This window comes from Rhinoraja longicauda, chromosome 22 (assembly GCF_053455715.1).
Source record: "Rhinoraja longicauda isolate Sanriku21f chromosome 22, sRhiLon1.1, whole genome shotgun sequence".
Taxonomy (NCBI): domain Eukaryota; kingdom Metazoa; phylum Chordata; class Chondrichthyes; order Rajiformes; family Arhynchobatidae; genus Rhinoraja; species Rhinoraja longicauda.
The window spans coordinates 14,824,511-14,841,252 of NC_135974.1; the positions used below are offsets into that span (position 1 = coordinate 14,824,511).

At 49.3% G+C, this 16,742-nt stretch overlaps 1 protein-coding gene across 1 annotated transcript; it reads left to right on the forward strand.

Annotated features, from left to right (window-relative positions):
- Positions 1-403: 403 nt before the first annotated feature.
- On the forward strand, positions 404-14,800 carry LOC144604650 (transcription factor E2F1-like). Its single transcript, XM_078419288.1, has 7 exons — positions 404-634; positions 3,124-3,214; positions 4,337-4,556; positions 9,126-9,284; positions 11,765-11,879; positions 13,054-13,270; positions 13,858-14,800. The coding sequence occupies exons 1-7, from the start codon at positions 404-406 to the stop codon at positions 14,094-14,096; spliced, it is 1,272 nt and encodes a 423-aa protein (XP_078275414.1). The 3' UTR covers positions 14,097-14,800.
- The last annotated feature ends 1,942 nt before the right edge of the window (positions 14,801-16,742 follow it).

A 16,742-nucleotide genomic window follows, 5' to 3' on the forward strand; every position in this document is an offset into this window, starting at 1 on the left:
CAGGCAGTGACCAATAGACGTGGGGTTTGTGGGCGGGACCGAAAGATACGGCCGGTGATTGGTCAGCTGTGTGAGCGACGGGGCTGGAGACCAATGGGCGGGGGGTTCTGGGCGGGGCCAAGCCGGATTGCTACACCGGGCGGCCGCTGTTTCGCGGCAAATATTTGGCGCGTAAAAAGTATCAGTGCCGGCGCCCAGCGCTTCCTGGATCGTGTGGCCGGCCCGGCGGCTCCTTCTCACTGCTGCATCGCCGCCCGGGACCGCTGCAAACCACCCCCGCCCTGCCATCACCAACGCTACCTGTCGCCTTATTTAAAAAAAAACATTTTAAGACTTTATTTCTTTCCTACAGCGAGCAACGCCTCCCTGGTTGCATAAAAAGAACAAGGGGGGGGGGGGGACAATGTCCAAAGAAACGTTCCCCGTTGCCATCAAGCCGGAGCCCGGGACGTCCGCGTTGCTCATCTTCTCCTCGCCTGGAAGCGGCCGAGCCGAAGTGGCGGTGGAGGAGGCAGGGACAGGGTCGGGGCAAGCGGGCACCCAGGCTGCACGCAGGGTGCTCCTGTTCGCCGCCACTCCCCAGGGTCCCGGCTCAGCCGAGTGGGGGCAGCGGCCGCCCCTGGGACGCCCTCCGGTAATTTGACCTGACGGTGTTTTTGTTTTCGAATTTCGTCTGTGTGGGGGTGGGAGAGGGTTGGAGAGAGAGAGATAGAGAACAGTGACGATCATCACCCAGCCACCAGTTCAGCCTGGGCGATCAGGGCTCAATGGTTTTATATACATCTGTGACTGCACATATCTGCATTTATATGTAACTACATAGATGTGTCTATGTATGTGCACATAGAACTACACACCCAAATGCATATACTGTCTATGGATATATAGAGGTATGGATATCAGTATATAGAGGTATGTATAAAGGTACGGATATATATATGTGTGTGTATGTGTAGATATATGTGTGTGTGCATATATTGATATGTTTTTACATACAGGTGTGTATCTGCATACACATATCAATATGTATACATACATACACATATATGTACACACATATCTATATATATATATATATATACACATACACCTGCATACATACACATCGATGTGTATATATATAAATGTGCATGCATATAGAGCATATATATGTGTATATACATATATGTGTGTATATACATGTATATGTATATATACATACACACACATATATGTGGGTATATATGTGTATATACACACGTATGTATACACACACATATATATATGTGTATATATGTGCTATTGTTGTCTGTAGCCCTGTGCCCACATGTGTGCATGTATATTGTTGCCTATTACTGTGCACATGTGTAGCTGTATATCGCTTACAATTTCTCCCAGCCTGTACTCCCCACCCCCACCAGCCTATGTATGTGTCACTGCTTGTATCCTGAACACATATGTGAGCCTATAATACTACTATGTATACTAAGGGTGTATATCCCGTACACACAGGCATTGGATGTACCCACTGTTACCGAGTGTGTCCTGCGCCCATGTGTATGCACCTTTATTGATGCCTGTACATGTGTGTCTGTGCATATATGTGTATATCACTGCTCACAACCTCATGCTCATACATATGCACCTGCACACATGCTGACATAGAGCCACATGTAGGTGTGTGCGTGTGTCTGCATGCGGCATGTGTCTAGCTCTGTCCATGTGTATGTCTCTGCCTGTAATTGCACATCATTGTGCATAACTATGTGATAGATACAAAATGCTGGAGTAACTCCGTGGGTCAGGCAGCATCTCTGGAGAGTAGGAATAGGTGATTTTTCGGGTCGAAACCCTTCTTCACTGACTCAGACCCACTAAGTTGCACCAGCTGTTTGTGTCTATCTTTGGTGTAAACCAGCATCTGCTGTTCCCTCCTGCACCTTTTGTTTGCATGACTATGTGTATGTCCGTAGCTGCTATAGAAAAGCAAGTTGTTGTTGTTGTGTTGCATTGTTTGCACTTTGAATCCCTGTCTGGGCCTGACCACCCTGGCAGCAGTAGAAATTTGAGGCCTAGTTAATTCTGGTGTCTGTTGCAGCCAGGGAGGTCGTCACAGAAATGCACAGGGCGGTACAGAGGCGCAGCGGGAGAGTGGCTGCCTTAGGGTGCTGGATTTGGGGCCCAGATGTTCCTGTGTTTGGAAGCCTAAAATATTGCTGGATTGGGGGAGGGGGTTCCAGATGTGGCTAGATTTTGGCCCAGATGGGCCTTGCCTGGGATTGGGGGCCTCGATGTTGCTGAATTTGAGGGGGGGGGGGAGGGGGTGGTCTAGATTGTGGCTGTAATTAGGGCCCAGATGGGTCCGTGTTTAGTGGTGCAGATGTGGCTGGATTTGGGATCTAGGTGGGCCTGGCCTGGGTTTGGGGGCCTAGATGTAGCTGGATTGGGGAGAGGGGGTGGAGGGGGATGTCTAGATGTGGTTGGATTTGGGGCCCAGATAGGCCTGTGTTTAGGGGTCTAGTGGGTGCTGGATTTGGCATCTTGGTGGGCCTAGCCTGGGCTTGGAGTCCAGGTGGGTCTGGGTTTGAGGCCCTTGATGTGGCTGCATTTGGGATCTTTGGGGGCTTCGTGGGCTTGTGTCTGGATGCTCGGACGGTCCAGGGCCCATCTCCAGGAGCCTTGGGTCACCAATGGTGCTAGTCATCAGCTCTTGCAAGCATAGACTAGTTGGACTGAAAGACCTGGCTTTAAGGGCGGCACAGTGGCACAGCGGTAGAGTTGGTGCCTTACAGCGCCAGAGACCCGGATTTGAACCTGACTACGGGTGCTGTCTGTCTGGAGCTTGTACGTTCTCCACAACCGCGTGAGTTTTCACCTGGTTCCTCCCACACTCCAAATACGTGCAGGTTTGTGGGTTTATTTGCCTTCTGTAAATTGTCCTTGGTGAGTCGGGCAGTGTTAGTGTGCGGGGCAATCGCTGGTTTCTGTGCGGTATCTCTAAACTAAGCTAAAATGGCGCATCTTGGTTGGCATGGGCTGAAGGGCCAGTTTTACGTGCTGTATAACTCTCTGGCCTCCCTCTGTCCCATGCACCCTACGCCACTGTGAGTGGACCAGCTCACGGTTTCTTCTCGTGTTTGGCAGGTGAAGAGGAAGCTCGAGCTCGAGAGTGATCATCAGTACCTGGCCGTGGAAATGGAGACCCTGACAGGGAAGGGCAAGTCTTCTGGCAGAGGTACGTACTGACCGGTCGGCGATGGGCCCATTATGCCTTTGATCCACTGGGTTCCTGCCCAGGAGGAAGAGGCAAAGGGAGGGCTGATTTTACTGAAGCTTATTCATCAATGAGTTAACTCTTGGGATGTTTCTATTTAAATAATTTAAAAAAAATAGTGCCTCAATCAACGTCATCTAAAATGTTATCTTGCTATTATTGATGGACACAAAAAGCTGGAGTAGCTCAGCGGGACAGGTAGCACCTCTGGAGAGAAGGAATGGGTGACGTTTCGTGTTGAGACACTTCTTGTGTTGCTATTTACAGGGGGTTTACGTTAGACTTTAGAGTTGCGGTGCGGAAACAGGCCCTTCAGCCCACCGGGTCTGTACTGGCCAGCAATCGCTCCGTACACTAGCGCTATCCTAGGCACTAGGGACAATTTACAATTTTCACCAAAGCCAATTAACCTGCAAACCCGCATGTCTGGGATACGAGGGGAAACTGCAGCACCCGGAGAAATCTCACCCAGTCACAGGGAGAAGGTGCAAACTCTGTGCAGACAGCACCCACAGTGAGGATCGAAACTCTGATGCTGTAAGGCAGCAACTCTACCACTGTAGAGCCACCCCTAAGTGCTTGCTGTGCACAGATTAGTTGCTTATTCTACAGTACAGTAAACCATTGTTTTAACAGACTGGGCAGTAGGTTAATTGGCTTCTGTAAATTGTCCCTCGTATGTAGGATCGTGCTAATGTACGGGGTAATTGCTGGTCGGTGTGGGCCGATGGGCCTTTTCGGCACTGTATCTCTAAAGTAACTAAAGGTAGGAATGGTTTAGAGGGATATGGACCACACATGGGCAAATGGGCTTGAAAAAACTGCCGATGGTGGTTTGTACTGAAGATAGACACAAATGGCTGGAGTAACTGGGCGGGTCAGGCAGCATCTGAATAAGGGTGCCAACTTGAAACATCGCCCATCCTTTTTCTCCAGAGATGTTACCTGACCCGCTGAGTTACTCGACACTTTGTGTCTATCTTTGCAGGCTGATGTGACTTCCTGAGATGGGGCATCTTGGGCAAGTTTGGTTTTTCGTTCTCTATGACTGTTTCAGCCCCGCACATTTGCTCTTGCCATCAGGCCTGAAGTCGCCGGTGGAGAAAACGCGATATGATACCTCCCTCAGTCTGATCACCAAGCGCTTCATCCAGTTGCTGGGCCAGTCTCCCGACGGCGTCCTGGACCTGAACTGGGCGGCGCAGGTCCTCGAAGTGCAGAAGCGCAGAATCTACGACATCACCAACGTAATGGAGGGCATCAAGCTGATCACCAAGAAGTCCAAGAACCACATCCAATGGCTGTAAGTGTGGCCGCTACCCAATAAGATTGCAGCTGCTCTCTTTACAGCGTTTAAATCACTGACTGAAATGGCAGTGTTGAAGGCTGTTTGGCCCATCGTTCCAGGGACAGCCCTTCTGTAACGTACTGGATGAGATAGTAGGATACCATGGAACAAGGGTGTCCTGGTGATTGGTGGTCGGCGTGGACTCGGTGAGCCGAAGGGCCTGTTTCCATGCTGTAGCTCGTGCTGTCAATGTTTCTGCTTATTAAATCTATATTTAAAAGTAGTTTGATTTCTTAACTTTAGACTTTAGCGATACAGTGCAGAAACAGGCCCTCCGTCCGTGCGGGCCAGCGATCACCCACACACTAGCGCAATCCTATGCTCTAGGGGCAATTTAGAGAAGCCAAGTAATCTGCAATCCTGTACGCCTTTGGAATGTGGGAGGAAACCGGAGCACCCAGAGAAAACCCACACGGTCACGGGGAGAACGTACAAACTCAGTACAGACAGCACCCGTAGACAGGGTCGAACCGGGGTCTCTGGCGCTGTAAGGCAGCGACTCTATCGCTGCGTCACCGTGCCGCGGCCTTATGCATCCAATCCAATTGTTGGTCGTGGTAGGGGTGCAAAATTGGGAGTTGTATGCAAAGGGGGTTGGGGAGACCAGCCCCAGATGTGAGCTCCCTCTTTCCACCTCTAATGAAGGTCAGGCAGTTTACTAATGCTGGCCTACACAACCAGGGCCTGTATCTACAGGGCCTTAGCCACACTGTCTAGGGTTGATAAGGCCACCCCCTGGCAAGAGGGAAGCAACCTGATATTAAAAGGGTGTAAAAGTGGCGGGGAAGACTCTGATAAAAGTAGGCAGCTACAGGCACTTCTGCTATAACATGATAGTTGTGGTCCCAAGAAGCTTTGTTTTATAGAAAATAACATATCAAGACAATTCTGTTAGTGGTGGAAAGGAGGTTGGAGAGATTTGGACTTGCAATAAGTTATTTTTCTTTCAGAATTTCCGAAAGTCTTTTCATTAGAAATAACTATATATTTTGTATTTATATATATAAATATTACAGTCAAAGAAGTACGAAATTGTCCTATGTCCCAGATAAAACAATGAGATTCTGCTGCAGGTAAGAAGTTCATTGTTCTATGTGGGGCATATGACAGTAAAACACTCTTGATTTGAAGTATATTTTTGTTACTGCAGGCCAAAATGCCAAAGATTATATGTTACATTGTTTTAATAGCATATCGATGTGCAAGTGTCAATAGAAATGTATCACTTTGATTGATAATCGCGGCATAGAAACAAGCCCTTCGGCCCATCGAATCCACGCTGACCCCCGATCAGCCGTTTATACTAGTTCTATGTTATCCCACTTTCGCACGCACTCGGAGTGCACACTGTGGTGAAACAGTTCCAGAGGGAAAAAAAATGCGGGCAGCATTTCCTGCCCAAATCCCACATCTCTTGGTTCCCTTAATGCTCCTTAAAAAATCCAATATCAATTCCTTCCTTGAATGAATTCTGGAACCGAGACTTTTTGGGTAGAGTGAATTCTGGGACAGGCCTCTTGGGAAGCTGGAGAATTCTCAAGTTTCTTTTTAAATTTGTTCATTTTTTGGACTGTGGGTAGAGCTGGTATTTATTGCCCATCTATCTCTAAAGACCATTGAGATGGCAGTAGTGAGCTACTGTCCTCTTGAACAAACTGCAATTAACCGTGACCCCGGCCTGAAATATTGGCTCCATTTTCCTTCCCACAGTTGCGGCCTGACCCGCGTATTTCCAGCTCTTCCTGTTTTTATTTTGGATTTCCAGTGACCCCATGGTTATTTTGAAAAGCAGAGTACGCACTTTTTGTTTTAATGGGTGAGAGATTGATAGCCTTGGTGGTCAGAGGGGCCCGAGGTGCACAGATTTGCAGACACAGCCTTTATACTGTTTGACTTCCTGTTTGCTTGCTGTGACAAGGACACCCAGGTCTCTCTAAACAACAAAGCCTTTAACTCTCTCACTGTTTAAAAAAAAAAAATACTTACTCTGCTTTTCTAATTTTCTGTCAAATTGGCTGACTTTGTATTTTCCCGATTCTTTTTCATGGCCCATTCTGCGTCAGATCGCCCTTGCAGCCCCCGCAACTTCCTTCCGACCTCAGCGGCTCTGGCAGCATCTGCTGGGGGGGATAGACAGACGATGTTTCGGGTTGGGACCCTTCTACGGTGGCACGGTGGCGTGGCGGTAGAGTTGCTGCCTTACAGCGGCAGAGACCCGGGTTCGATCCTGATTACGTGTGCTATCTGTATGGTGTTTGTACGTTCTCCCCGTGACCGCGTGGGTTTTCTCCAGGCGCTCTGGTTTCCTCCCACACTCCAAAGACGTGCAGGTTTGTAAGTTAATTGGCTTCTGTAAAATGGTAAATTGTCCCTAGTGTGTAGGATGGTGCTGGTGTGTGGCAATCGCTGGTCGGCGCGGACTCGATGGGCCAAAGGGCCTGTTCTGCATCTCTAAATGAAACAAAACGACTGACTGACTGACAGACAATGCTTCAGGTCGGAACCCTTTCTCAGATTGATTTGGCTGGCAGACAATGTTTAGGGTTGGGACCCCCCCTTCAGACTATAACGGTCTGAAGAGAGATCCTGACCCGAAATGTTGCCTGTTTATTGCCTCCACAGATGCTGCCTGACCTGCTGAATTCCTCCAGCGTTCCGTATAAAGGCACGGTGTTGTTTTGTGTTGGCACAGAAGGCGGCAGCTTTTGTCGCTGACCTGCTTATGATGCAGCACATTGATCAAGCGTTTCCTGAATAAAAAGAGAAGTGCCCGTCTTGCGGAGGTTACGCCATCGTGTCTGCTCCTGACGCTGGCGATGATGCCGACCCACGGCCTCGTCCATGATTCAGTGATGCTTTATGTCACGTACCTAGGTACGGTGAAGTGCTTTGTTGTGCGTACAACCCGGTAAAATCACACAGCAGACCTTGCCCAGGCAGTACACAAGTGGTGCCTACGTCAGCGCCGACAGTCACAAAGGTTCACCGAACAGTCCTATCCCCTGCCTGCCGCCGCACATGGCAGCACCCCCCGACCGTGAGCCCCCTTCGTTCTCAGCAGTGCGGGTCTGCCTCTCTATTAACGGAGCACCTCGCTCTCGCCGATCCCCCTCGGCGGTTGCTCTCCGGTCCCTCCTCGCTCTTTGCCCTGGGTCCCCTGTCGTTCTCGGCAGCCACCTGCTAGCCTCATCCCCACTTTGATCTCGGCGGCGTGGGTCCACCTCTTCTCCACCAGTCTCCTGCAGTCTCGGTGGTTGCTCGGTATCGATGCCAGTAGCTCGTGGCTGAGCTACGAGAACGCGGAGGGTGGGCCGGGTCTACCGACGGATCCTTGCGGTGAGCGAGTCTCTGGTCCGTGGTGGTGAGCCGGGCTCGCTGGTGGGCTTGGCCGATGTTGGCTAGTACACCGCGCGCCCCACTGTCTAGGATGCTCACTGCGCGCACCGACCGCTGCCTAGTACACTCCCCGCGCACCGCTGTCTAGTACACTCCCTGCGCACCGCTGACTAGTACACTCCCCGCCACCGCTGTAATACGCTCCCCTCGCACCACCGCAGTACACTCCCTGCGCACCGCCGTCTCGTACGCTCCCCGCGCTTCTCCGGATGGTGTGTTCCCTGCACGACTCCGGCGATACGCTGCCCGCGCATCTCTGGCCTTTACGCTCCCCACGCGCTGCTCAAGCTGACTCCATGGGACTGCGTCATTGTCTGGATGGGGAGCATTTGATAAGTTGCTTCCATCACAGGCTGAGTCTTGAGGAGGGATTGCTGGACCTGTGGACCCAGGTCTGCCATTCGGAACATCAGGTCTACTCCGCCATTCAATCATGGCTGGTCTGTCTTTCCCTCTCAACCACATTCTCCTGCCCTCCCCATAACCCCCGACCTATACAAGTCAAGAATCTGTTAATCTCCGCCGTACAAATATCCATTGACTTGGAATCCACTGCCTTCCCTGGCAATAACTTCCACTGATTCACCTCCCTCTGATTAAATAAATTCCTCCTCATCTCCATTTTAAAGATAGAGATACCGCAAGGAAACAGGCCCTTCGGCCCACCGAGTCTGTGCTGACATGCACTATTCCACCTGTTCACACTAGTTCTATGTTATCCCGCTTTCAATGGTGCTTTTGTTGTCACATGTGCAAACGCACGGTGAAATTATTTTCTTGTATTCAGTTCTGTATAAGCACATCCCCGATTAGCAAGTGTGCAGAAATAGTCCACTATTTTCCGCCATTTTGTCCGCCATTTTGAAAAGTTTCACTATCTCATCCATTCCCTACACACTAGCAGCAATTTTACCGAAGCCGACTAACCTGCAGTCCTGTACGTCTTTGGAATGTATGAGGAAACCGGAGCACCCGGAGGAAATCCATGCAGACGCAGGGAGAATGTCCAAACTCCACACAGACAGGCGCCGTAGTCAGGAGTGAATCCGGGTCTCTGGAGCTATGAGGCGGTAACTCTCCCACTGCGCCATCGTGTCGCCCTTCTCTCAACGTTGTCTTCCTCTCCAGGGGTGGGAGCCAGGTCCCCGATGGTGAGACAGCCGGCCGGTATCAGGCCCTGGTGAAGGAGATTGCTGAACTGGACGAGACCGACTGTAAGCTGGAGGAACTGATCCAGAAGTGCACTCTGCAGCTCAAACTACTGACCGAGGACTCGGAGAGCCAGAGATATCCTTATCACCGATCAGTGCCAATGCTCGCTTGCTGCTTAGATGGCGTGCATTGTCCAGAGGTGCCCTCTACTTCAGGGCACCCTGTTGATATGTCGTATCATTGATCCGTTCCCTCACCATTGAGAGATCGTGTGTGTAAAATCATGAGAGAAATAGATAGGATATATGTGCAGTCTTGTACCCAGAGTAGGGGCATCAAGAACCAGAGAACATACAGTGCATTCAGAAAGTATTCAGACCCCTTCACTTTTTCCACATTTTGCCACGTTACAGCCTTATTTTAAAATTGATTAAATTCACTTTTTATCATCAATCTACACACAATACCCCATAATTAAAAAATGAAAACAGGTGTTTAGAAATTTTTGCAAAGTAACTAATTTTTTTTGTTGAAATATCACATTTACATAAGTATTCAGACCATTTGCCATGACACTCAAAATTGAGCTTATTTTCATCCTGTTTCCATTGATTATCCTTGAGATGTTTCTACAACTTGATTGGAGTCCACCAGTGGTAAATTAAATTGATTGGACATGATTTGGAAAGGCACACACCTGTCTATATAATGTCCCACAGTTGACAGTGCATGTCAGAGCAAAAACCAAGCCATGAGTTGTCCGTTGATCTCCGAGACAGGATTGTGTCGAGACACAGATCTGGGGAAGAGTACAAAACAATTCCTGCAGCATTGCAGGTCCCGAAGAGCACAGTGGCCTCTGTCATTCTTAAATGGAAGAGCTTTGGAACCACCAGGACTTCAGAGAGCTGGCCGCCCGGCCAAACTGAGCAATCGGGGGAGAAGGGCCTTGGTCAGGGAGGTGACCAAGAACCCGATGGTCACTCTGACAGAGCTCAAGAGTAACTCTGTGAAGATGGGAGAACATTCCAGAAGGACAATTATATCTGCAGCACTCCACCAATCAGGCCTTTGTGGTAAAGTGGCCAGACTGAAGCCATTCCTCAGTAAAAGGCACATGAGCCCAGTTGGAGTTTGCCAAAAGGCACCTCAAGGACTCTCAGACCATGAGAAACAAGATTCTCTGAGCCGATGAAACCAAAATTGAACTCTTTGGCCTGAATGCCAAACGGCACCGCTCATCACCTGGCCAATACCATACCTACGGTGAAGCATGGTGGTGGCAGCATCATGTGGGGATGTTTTTCAGCGGCAGGAACTGGGAGACTAGTCTGGATTGAAGGAAAGATGAACGGAACAAAGTACTGCGAGATCTTCGATGAAAACCTGCTCCAGAGTGTTCTGGACCTCAGACTGGGGCGGAGGTTCACCTTCCAACAGGACAACGACCCTAAGCACAGCCAAGACAACGCAGGAGTGGCTTCGTGACAAGTCTGTGAATGTCTTTGAGTGGCCCAGCCAGAGCCTGGACTTGAACCCAATCGAACATCTCTGGAGGGACCTGAAAATAGCTGTGCATCGACACTCCCCATCCAACCTGACAGAGGATCTGCAGAGAAGAATGGGAGAAATTACCCAAATACAGGTGTGCCAAGCTTGTAGCGTCATACCCAATAAGACTTGAGGCTGCAATCGCTGCCAAAGGTGCCTCAAGAAAGTACTGAGTAAAGGGTCGGAATACTTATGTAAATGCGATTTCAGTTATTTCTTTTTAATTACTTTGGAAAAAATTCTAAACGCCTGTTTTTGCTTTTTCATTATGGGGTATTGTGTGTAGATTGATGATTAAAAAAAAAAGTGAATTTAATCCATTTTAAAATAAGGCTGTAACTTAGCAAAATGTGGAAAACGTGAAGGGGTCTGAATACTTTCTGAATGCACTGTAGGTGTAAGGTGAGAGGGGAAGATTTAATAGGAACCTGAGGGGCAACGTTTTTTAACATAAAGGATGGTGTCTATGGTAGAAGCTGCAAGAGGAGGTAGTTGAGGCAGGGACTATCACAATGTTTTTAAAACATTTGGGCTGGTACACGGGTAGGACAGATTTAGAAGAATATGGCCCAAACGCAGGCAGGTGGGACTAGTGCAGATGGGGCGTGTTGGTCGGCATAGGCATGTTGGGCTGAAGGGCCTGTTTCCATGCTCTGACTATCATCGTGGAGGTTTGAGTCCCACTGAGGAAGATACAAGGGCAGAGGGTCGCTGGTCAGCACAGACTCAGTGGGCTGAAGGGCCTGTTTCTGCACTGTATCTCGAAAGTCTAAAGTACCAGAGATGCTGCTAGACCCGCTGAGTTACTCCAGTACATTGTGTCTACCGTTGGTATTTTACTTCTAGCTCAGCAGTTTTATAGATGCTATTACTAAAAAAACTTTTTTAAAAATCTGATTTAATTGCTTTAATTAATATTTGCCGGCTGTTGCGATGGATTTGGGCCCGGGCGCCTCCAATGCCACTCTGATGCTAGGGCCTTCCTGCTGTTGCTAGGGGTTTCCTGCTGTTGCTAGGGCCTTCCTGCGTTCTATGAATGTTCCTTAACGCTTCTTTTATTGCACGTTTGCTTATGTAACGTGTCAAGACCTGCGCAGCATTGAGGACTTGTCTGAAGAGATGGTGATGGTGATCAAAGCTCCAGCAGATACTAAGCTGCAGGTGACGGACCCCAGTGAGGTAAGGGTTGTGAATGGCCACTCAGTCTTCAGAGCTGCAGAATCCTGTGCAGAGCGCCAAGTTTGTCGGGCGGCACCGCGGCGCAGCGGCAGAGTTCCTGCCTCACAGCGCCAGAGACCCCGGTTCGATCCTGACTACGGGTGCGGTCTGTACGGAGCTTGTACGTTCTCCCTGTGACCACGTGGGTTTTCTCCGGGTGTTCTGGTTTGATCCCACATTCCAATTGGCCTTTGCAAGTATCTCCTGGTGTGCCAGTGAGTGGTAGAATCTGGGTGAAATAGATGACGATATGGAGCAGTTTGAAGAAGGGTCCCAACCCGAAAAGTCTCCTATCCCATGTTTTCCGGAAATGCTGCCTGACCTGCTGTGTTACTCCAGCACTTTAATGGAGAGAATAAAGTTAGATTAGATTAGTGTAAGTGGATGGTCGATGGTCAGTGTGGACCCGGAGGGCCAAAGGGCCTGTTTCTATTGCTGTATCTCTCTAACATGCTCCATTAGATCCCACAGTGATGATGGAAATGTTATCACTCTCCATTGGATCTAATGGTACTTTGGAGATGCAGTAACAGGTCCTTCAGCCCACTGAGTGTGCTGACCAACAACCCTCCCTCTAGCACTATCCTACACACTAGGACTCACAATTTTTTTTAACCAAAGTCAATTGAACTACAAATCTGCACACCTTTGGAGTGTGGGAAGAAACCAGAGCACCCGGAGAAAACCCACGCAGTCACTGGGAGAACGTACAAACTCTGTACAGAAAGCACCCGTTGTCAGGATGGAACCCGGGTATCTGGTGCTGTAAGGCAGCAACTCTACCGCTGTGCTGCCTGGTGGAAGGGAGGCGCAATGGTACTGGAAGCTATCACTCTCCATTAGATCTAATGTCATTGGATCTATCTAACATTGTCCCATCAGATGCCACGGTGATGATGGGCCTGGTGGGCCAAGAGCCTGTTTCCATGCTTTAATCTCCAACATTCTCCATTAGATCCTACGTTGACAATGGAAACTAATGATGGAAACCACCCTCGGCATAAGCCCTTGTTCCGACGCTCTCTTTGCATGCAAAGTGCTGCGTTGGACTGTTGACGTGCTGCTGCGCATTGAATAGTTGCATGCTGCGTTTCAGGTGGGCTGTGTAACCCTGCGTGTTTGCCTTTGCCCGTAGGCGCTGCAGATTTCCTTGCAGAGCAGCAATGGGCCGGTGGATGTGTTTCTCTGCCCTGAGAACAGCTCGGGCACCTGCAGTCCCGTGAAGGCCCTCAGCAGCCCAGTGAGAGTCAGTCCCATCAAGACTGGCGGCCTTTACAAACTCGCACATCAGGAACCATTAGGAAGCACTTTGCAAGGCACGGCCCTATCGCCACCTTCCAGTCAAGACCAAGGTTTGTACGCCTTTTCTTATCCTGCCACTTCCTTTTAAAAAAAAAAAAGTAAAAGTCTTGATGAATTACAGGTACAGACAGCACCCGTAGTCAGGATTGAACTGGGGTCTCTGGCGCTGTAAGGCAGCAACTCTACCGTTGTGCCACCCTGTACTATAACATGATGTTGCCTTGTCAGATGCAGAATGGGCATGAGGTTGTAGCGGCACAGTGGTAGAGTTGTTGCTTTACAGTGCCAGAGACCCAGGTTTGATCCTGCGTGCGGGTGGTGTCTGCTGCACGGAGCCCATCAACACGTTCTGTTCTATAAGTACGTATCTTTTATTTATATGAGCCCCTTGTTTGATGTTCCCAACCCATGCAAGTCTTAGTTGCACCGATGCATCTCTGCATTGCAGACTTGCACCAGCCCCCGGTCCAAGCATTGAATGGCTTTTATTTCCTTTCACAGAAACTTTGCATTTCAGTTTAGTTGCTAGTAACCGCTATTCAGATTATTTTTGTTTAACCTGATTACTCTTTAGGTGGGGGGGAGGGGGGGGTCGGATTTGTTTACTGGCGCCCAACGTTGTCTTTTGTCTCCGCAGAGACGACCATTGGCAGCTCACCTTTGGCGGTGGTGGACATTAACCTCTCACCTCTGACCTCCGCCGCCTCCCTCCTGCAGCCGCCAGAAGACATCCTTCCATCGATGCCCTTTGATGACACCTTTGTCAACCTCTCCCCGCCGCTCCTTCAGGACTACCATTTTGGTTTGGATGAGGACGAGGGAATCAGCGAGTTGTTTGACTGCAACTTTGACTCTCTGCAACCTCTGGAGTACTGAACCAATCCCCACGGGGTTTGTGGAACTCTAGTCCGGGTTGCCCAGTTCCGGGAACACACGACAACAACCTCCCCCCTCCACCGTTCTCTTGCCACGTCCCATGCCAACCCTGGCCACCAGCTTATTGATCCAAGCTCTGGGAAGACTTCCCAAGGTGATGCAGCTCCTTGATCTATTCCAGCAGCCCCCTGGGCCCGTCGAGAGCTGCGGAGACCTGGACAAATGTTTCCAGTTGGTGTTTTAGTTTTCCCGCTGTGTCCATAAGGAGACTATCCCAATTCTTCCCTCCCCGTCCGCTGGGCGTGCAACGCGGGTTTTATTCGCTGATCTTCTGCTCTCTCCTCTCTAGTGGTCTCTCGGGCAAGTCATCGTGGCATTGGAGCACCATCAGAGCCCAGCAGAAGCTCCGATTGCCACCACCCCTACCCATCTCTGATCCTGATATGCCCTTGCCCCCTGTTCTCTTCACCTCCCCCCCACCCCCCAGAGCAGATCCTGGATGCCATGTGTCAAGCCAGCTTTGGTGTTCACTTCGAGGAAAGCTGCTTGATATGGCAATGGAAATGGGCAAGTGCCTCGGTAATTTTATTTTTTGAGCAGAGCCTTGTTGGTCTAGAGCTCTTCTCCCAACATGGGAGCAACGGGCCAAATGGTCTCCCTCTGTATGATACGTGTCCTCTGTTTAGTGTCTTCCATGTTGGAGATATCCCTCATCCCCTTCCCTTGGCGAGTCAACTAGGGACCTTGTCCCTTCCCTCACTACAGTTGTCATCCTTCCCCACCCTCCCGCTTCCCCCCTCCGCCCCCACACCCTTCCTCTGTCCCCCCCTTCCCCCACCCTTCCTCTTCCCTTCTCCCACTCCCCTTTCCCAATCAAGCACTCAGCACTTTAGAGAAATTTGTTTAGTGTTTGTTGATCTATCTTTTATTGTGGGGTCTACTTGTGTCGTGTGTTTGTATCTCTTGCATTCCCCGAGTGATTTTATTTTATGGATTTTTGTGAGATTTTTATTAGTCGGAGAGAAGCTGATCCATTCCCATTCTGTTTGCCCCCTAGTTTGTTTCCTGTGGCAGTATGTCTGTGGAGTCACTGTCTTGGGTCATATTGAGGGCAAGTCCAATGCCCAGACCAATACTTGATCTACATAGAGAAGAAGTTTCCCCTGTGCCCCACCTGGATTCATACCCATCTCTCTACCCTCTCCCACTGTCTCCTTCCACCCATATTCCGTCCTCTGGCTTCACAATTCGTTCCTCTTCCTTCCCTATCTCACTCTTTTTTTCTCCTCATCTCAGGCCTTTGTCCAACCATCTACCAGTCAAAATTACAATCCTTTGGCCCATAGAGTCTACTCCGCCATTCTATCATGGTTGATCTATCTTTAGCTCTCAACCCTATTCTCCTGCCTTCTCCCCATAACCCTTGACACCCATGCTGATCTGCATTTAAAAATATCCACTAACTTGTCCTCCACTGCTGTCTATGGCCATGATGAGTCTAGGACTAGACGTCATAGCTTCAGAATTAAAGAATGTTCCTTTAGGAAGGAGATACATAGATACATAGACAATAGGTGCAGGAGTAGATCATTCAGCCCTCGAGCCAGCACTGCCAGTCGATGTGATCAAGGCTGATCATCCACAATCAGTACCCCGTTCCTGCCTTCTCCCCATATCCTTTGATTCCGTTAGCCCTAAGAGCTCTATCTAACACTTTTTGAATGCATCCAGTGAATCAGCCTCCACTGTCTTCTGAGACAGAATTCCACAAATTCACAACCCACTGGGTGAAAAAGGTTTTCCTAATCTCAGTTCTAAATGGCCTACCCCTTATTCTTAAACTGTGGCCCCTGGTTGTGGACTCCCCCAACATCTGGAACATGTTTCCTGCATCTAGTGCGTCATATCCCTTAATAATTTTATATGTTTCTATAAGATCCCCTCTCATCCTTCTAAATTCCAATGAATACAAACCCAGTCATTCCATTCTTTCATCATATGACAGTCCTGCCAATTAACCTTGTGAACTTACGCAGCACTCCCTCAATAGCAAGAATGTCCTTCCTCAAATTAGGAGGAATTTGTTTAGTAAGAGGGTTGTGGAATTATTTGCCACAGACAGCTGAGGAAGCCAAGTCATTGGGTATTTTTAAGGCGGCGTTTGATAGATTCTTGATTTGTAAGGGAGTCAGGGGTTATGGGGAGAAGGCAGGAGAATGGGGTTGAGAGGGAAAGATAGATCAGCCATGATTGAATGGCAGAGTAGACTCGATGGGCCAAATGGCCTAATTCTGCTATCACATGACCAACCAGCGTTCACCCCATACACTAGAACTATCCGGCACACTCGGAATAACTTGCAATTTACAGAAGCCAATTAACCTACAAACCTGTACGTCTTTGGGATATGGGAGAAAACCGGAGCACCCGGAGAAAACCCATGCGGTGAACAGTATTTCTGGCCCTCTTGGCAATGATTACTGCCTCTCCTCTTGGTGTGTATGTGTGTGTGTGTGTGACCTCTCCTGTACACTGCCCCAGTTAATGTTTCCCAGAGAAGGCACCAGGGGTTAGGGTCGGTGTTAAGCCCTGTGGAGGGAATTGATAAGTGCAGATGCCCCAGTCTGAAGAAGGGTGCTGAAGTGA

Excerpts from the sequence above, each read along its gene's own strand:
- LOC144604650 (XM_078419288.1), top strand. The coding sequence starts at position 404 with ATGTCCAAAGAAACGTTCCCCGTTGCCATCAAGCCGGAGCCCGGGACG. Across the intron at positions 9,285-11,764 it reads GAGGACTCGGAGAGCCAGAG|GTTTGCTTATGTAACGTGTC; the intron begins ATATCCTTATCA and ends CTTTTATTGCAC. Across the intron at positions 11,880-13,053 it reads AGGTGACGGACCCCAGTGAG|GCGCTGCAGATTTCCTTGCA; the intron begins GTAAGGGTTGTG and ends CTTTGCCCGTAG.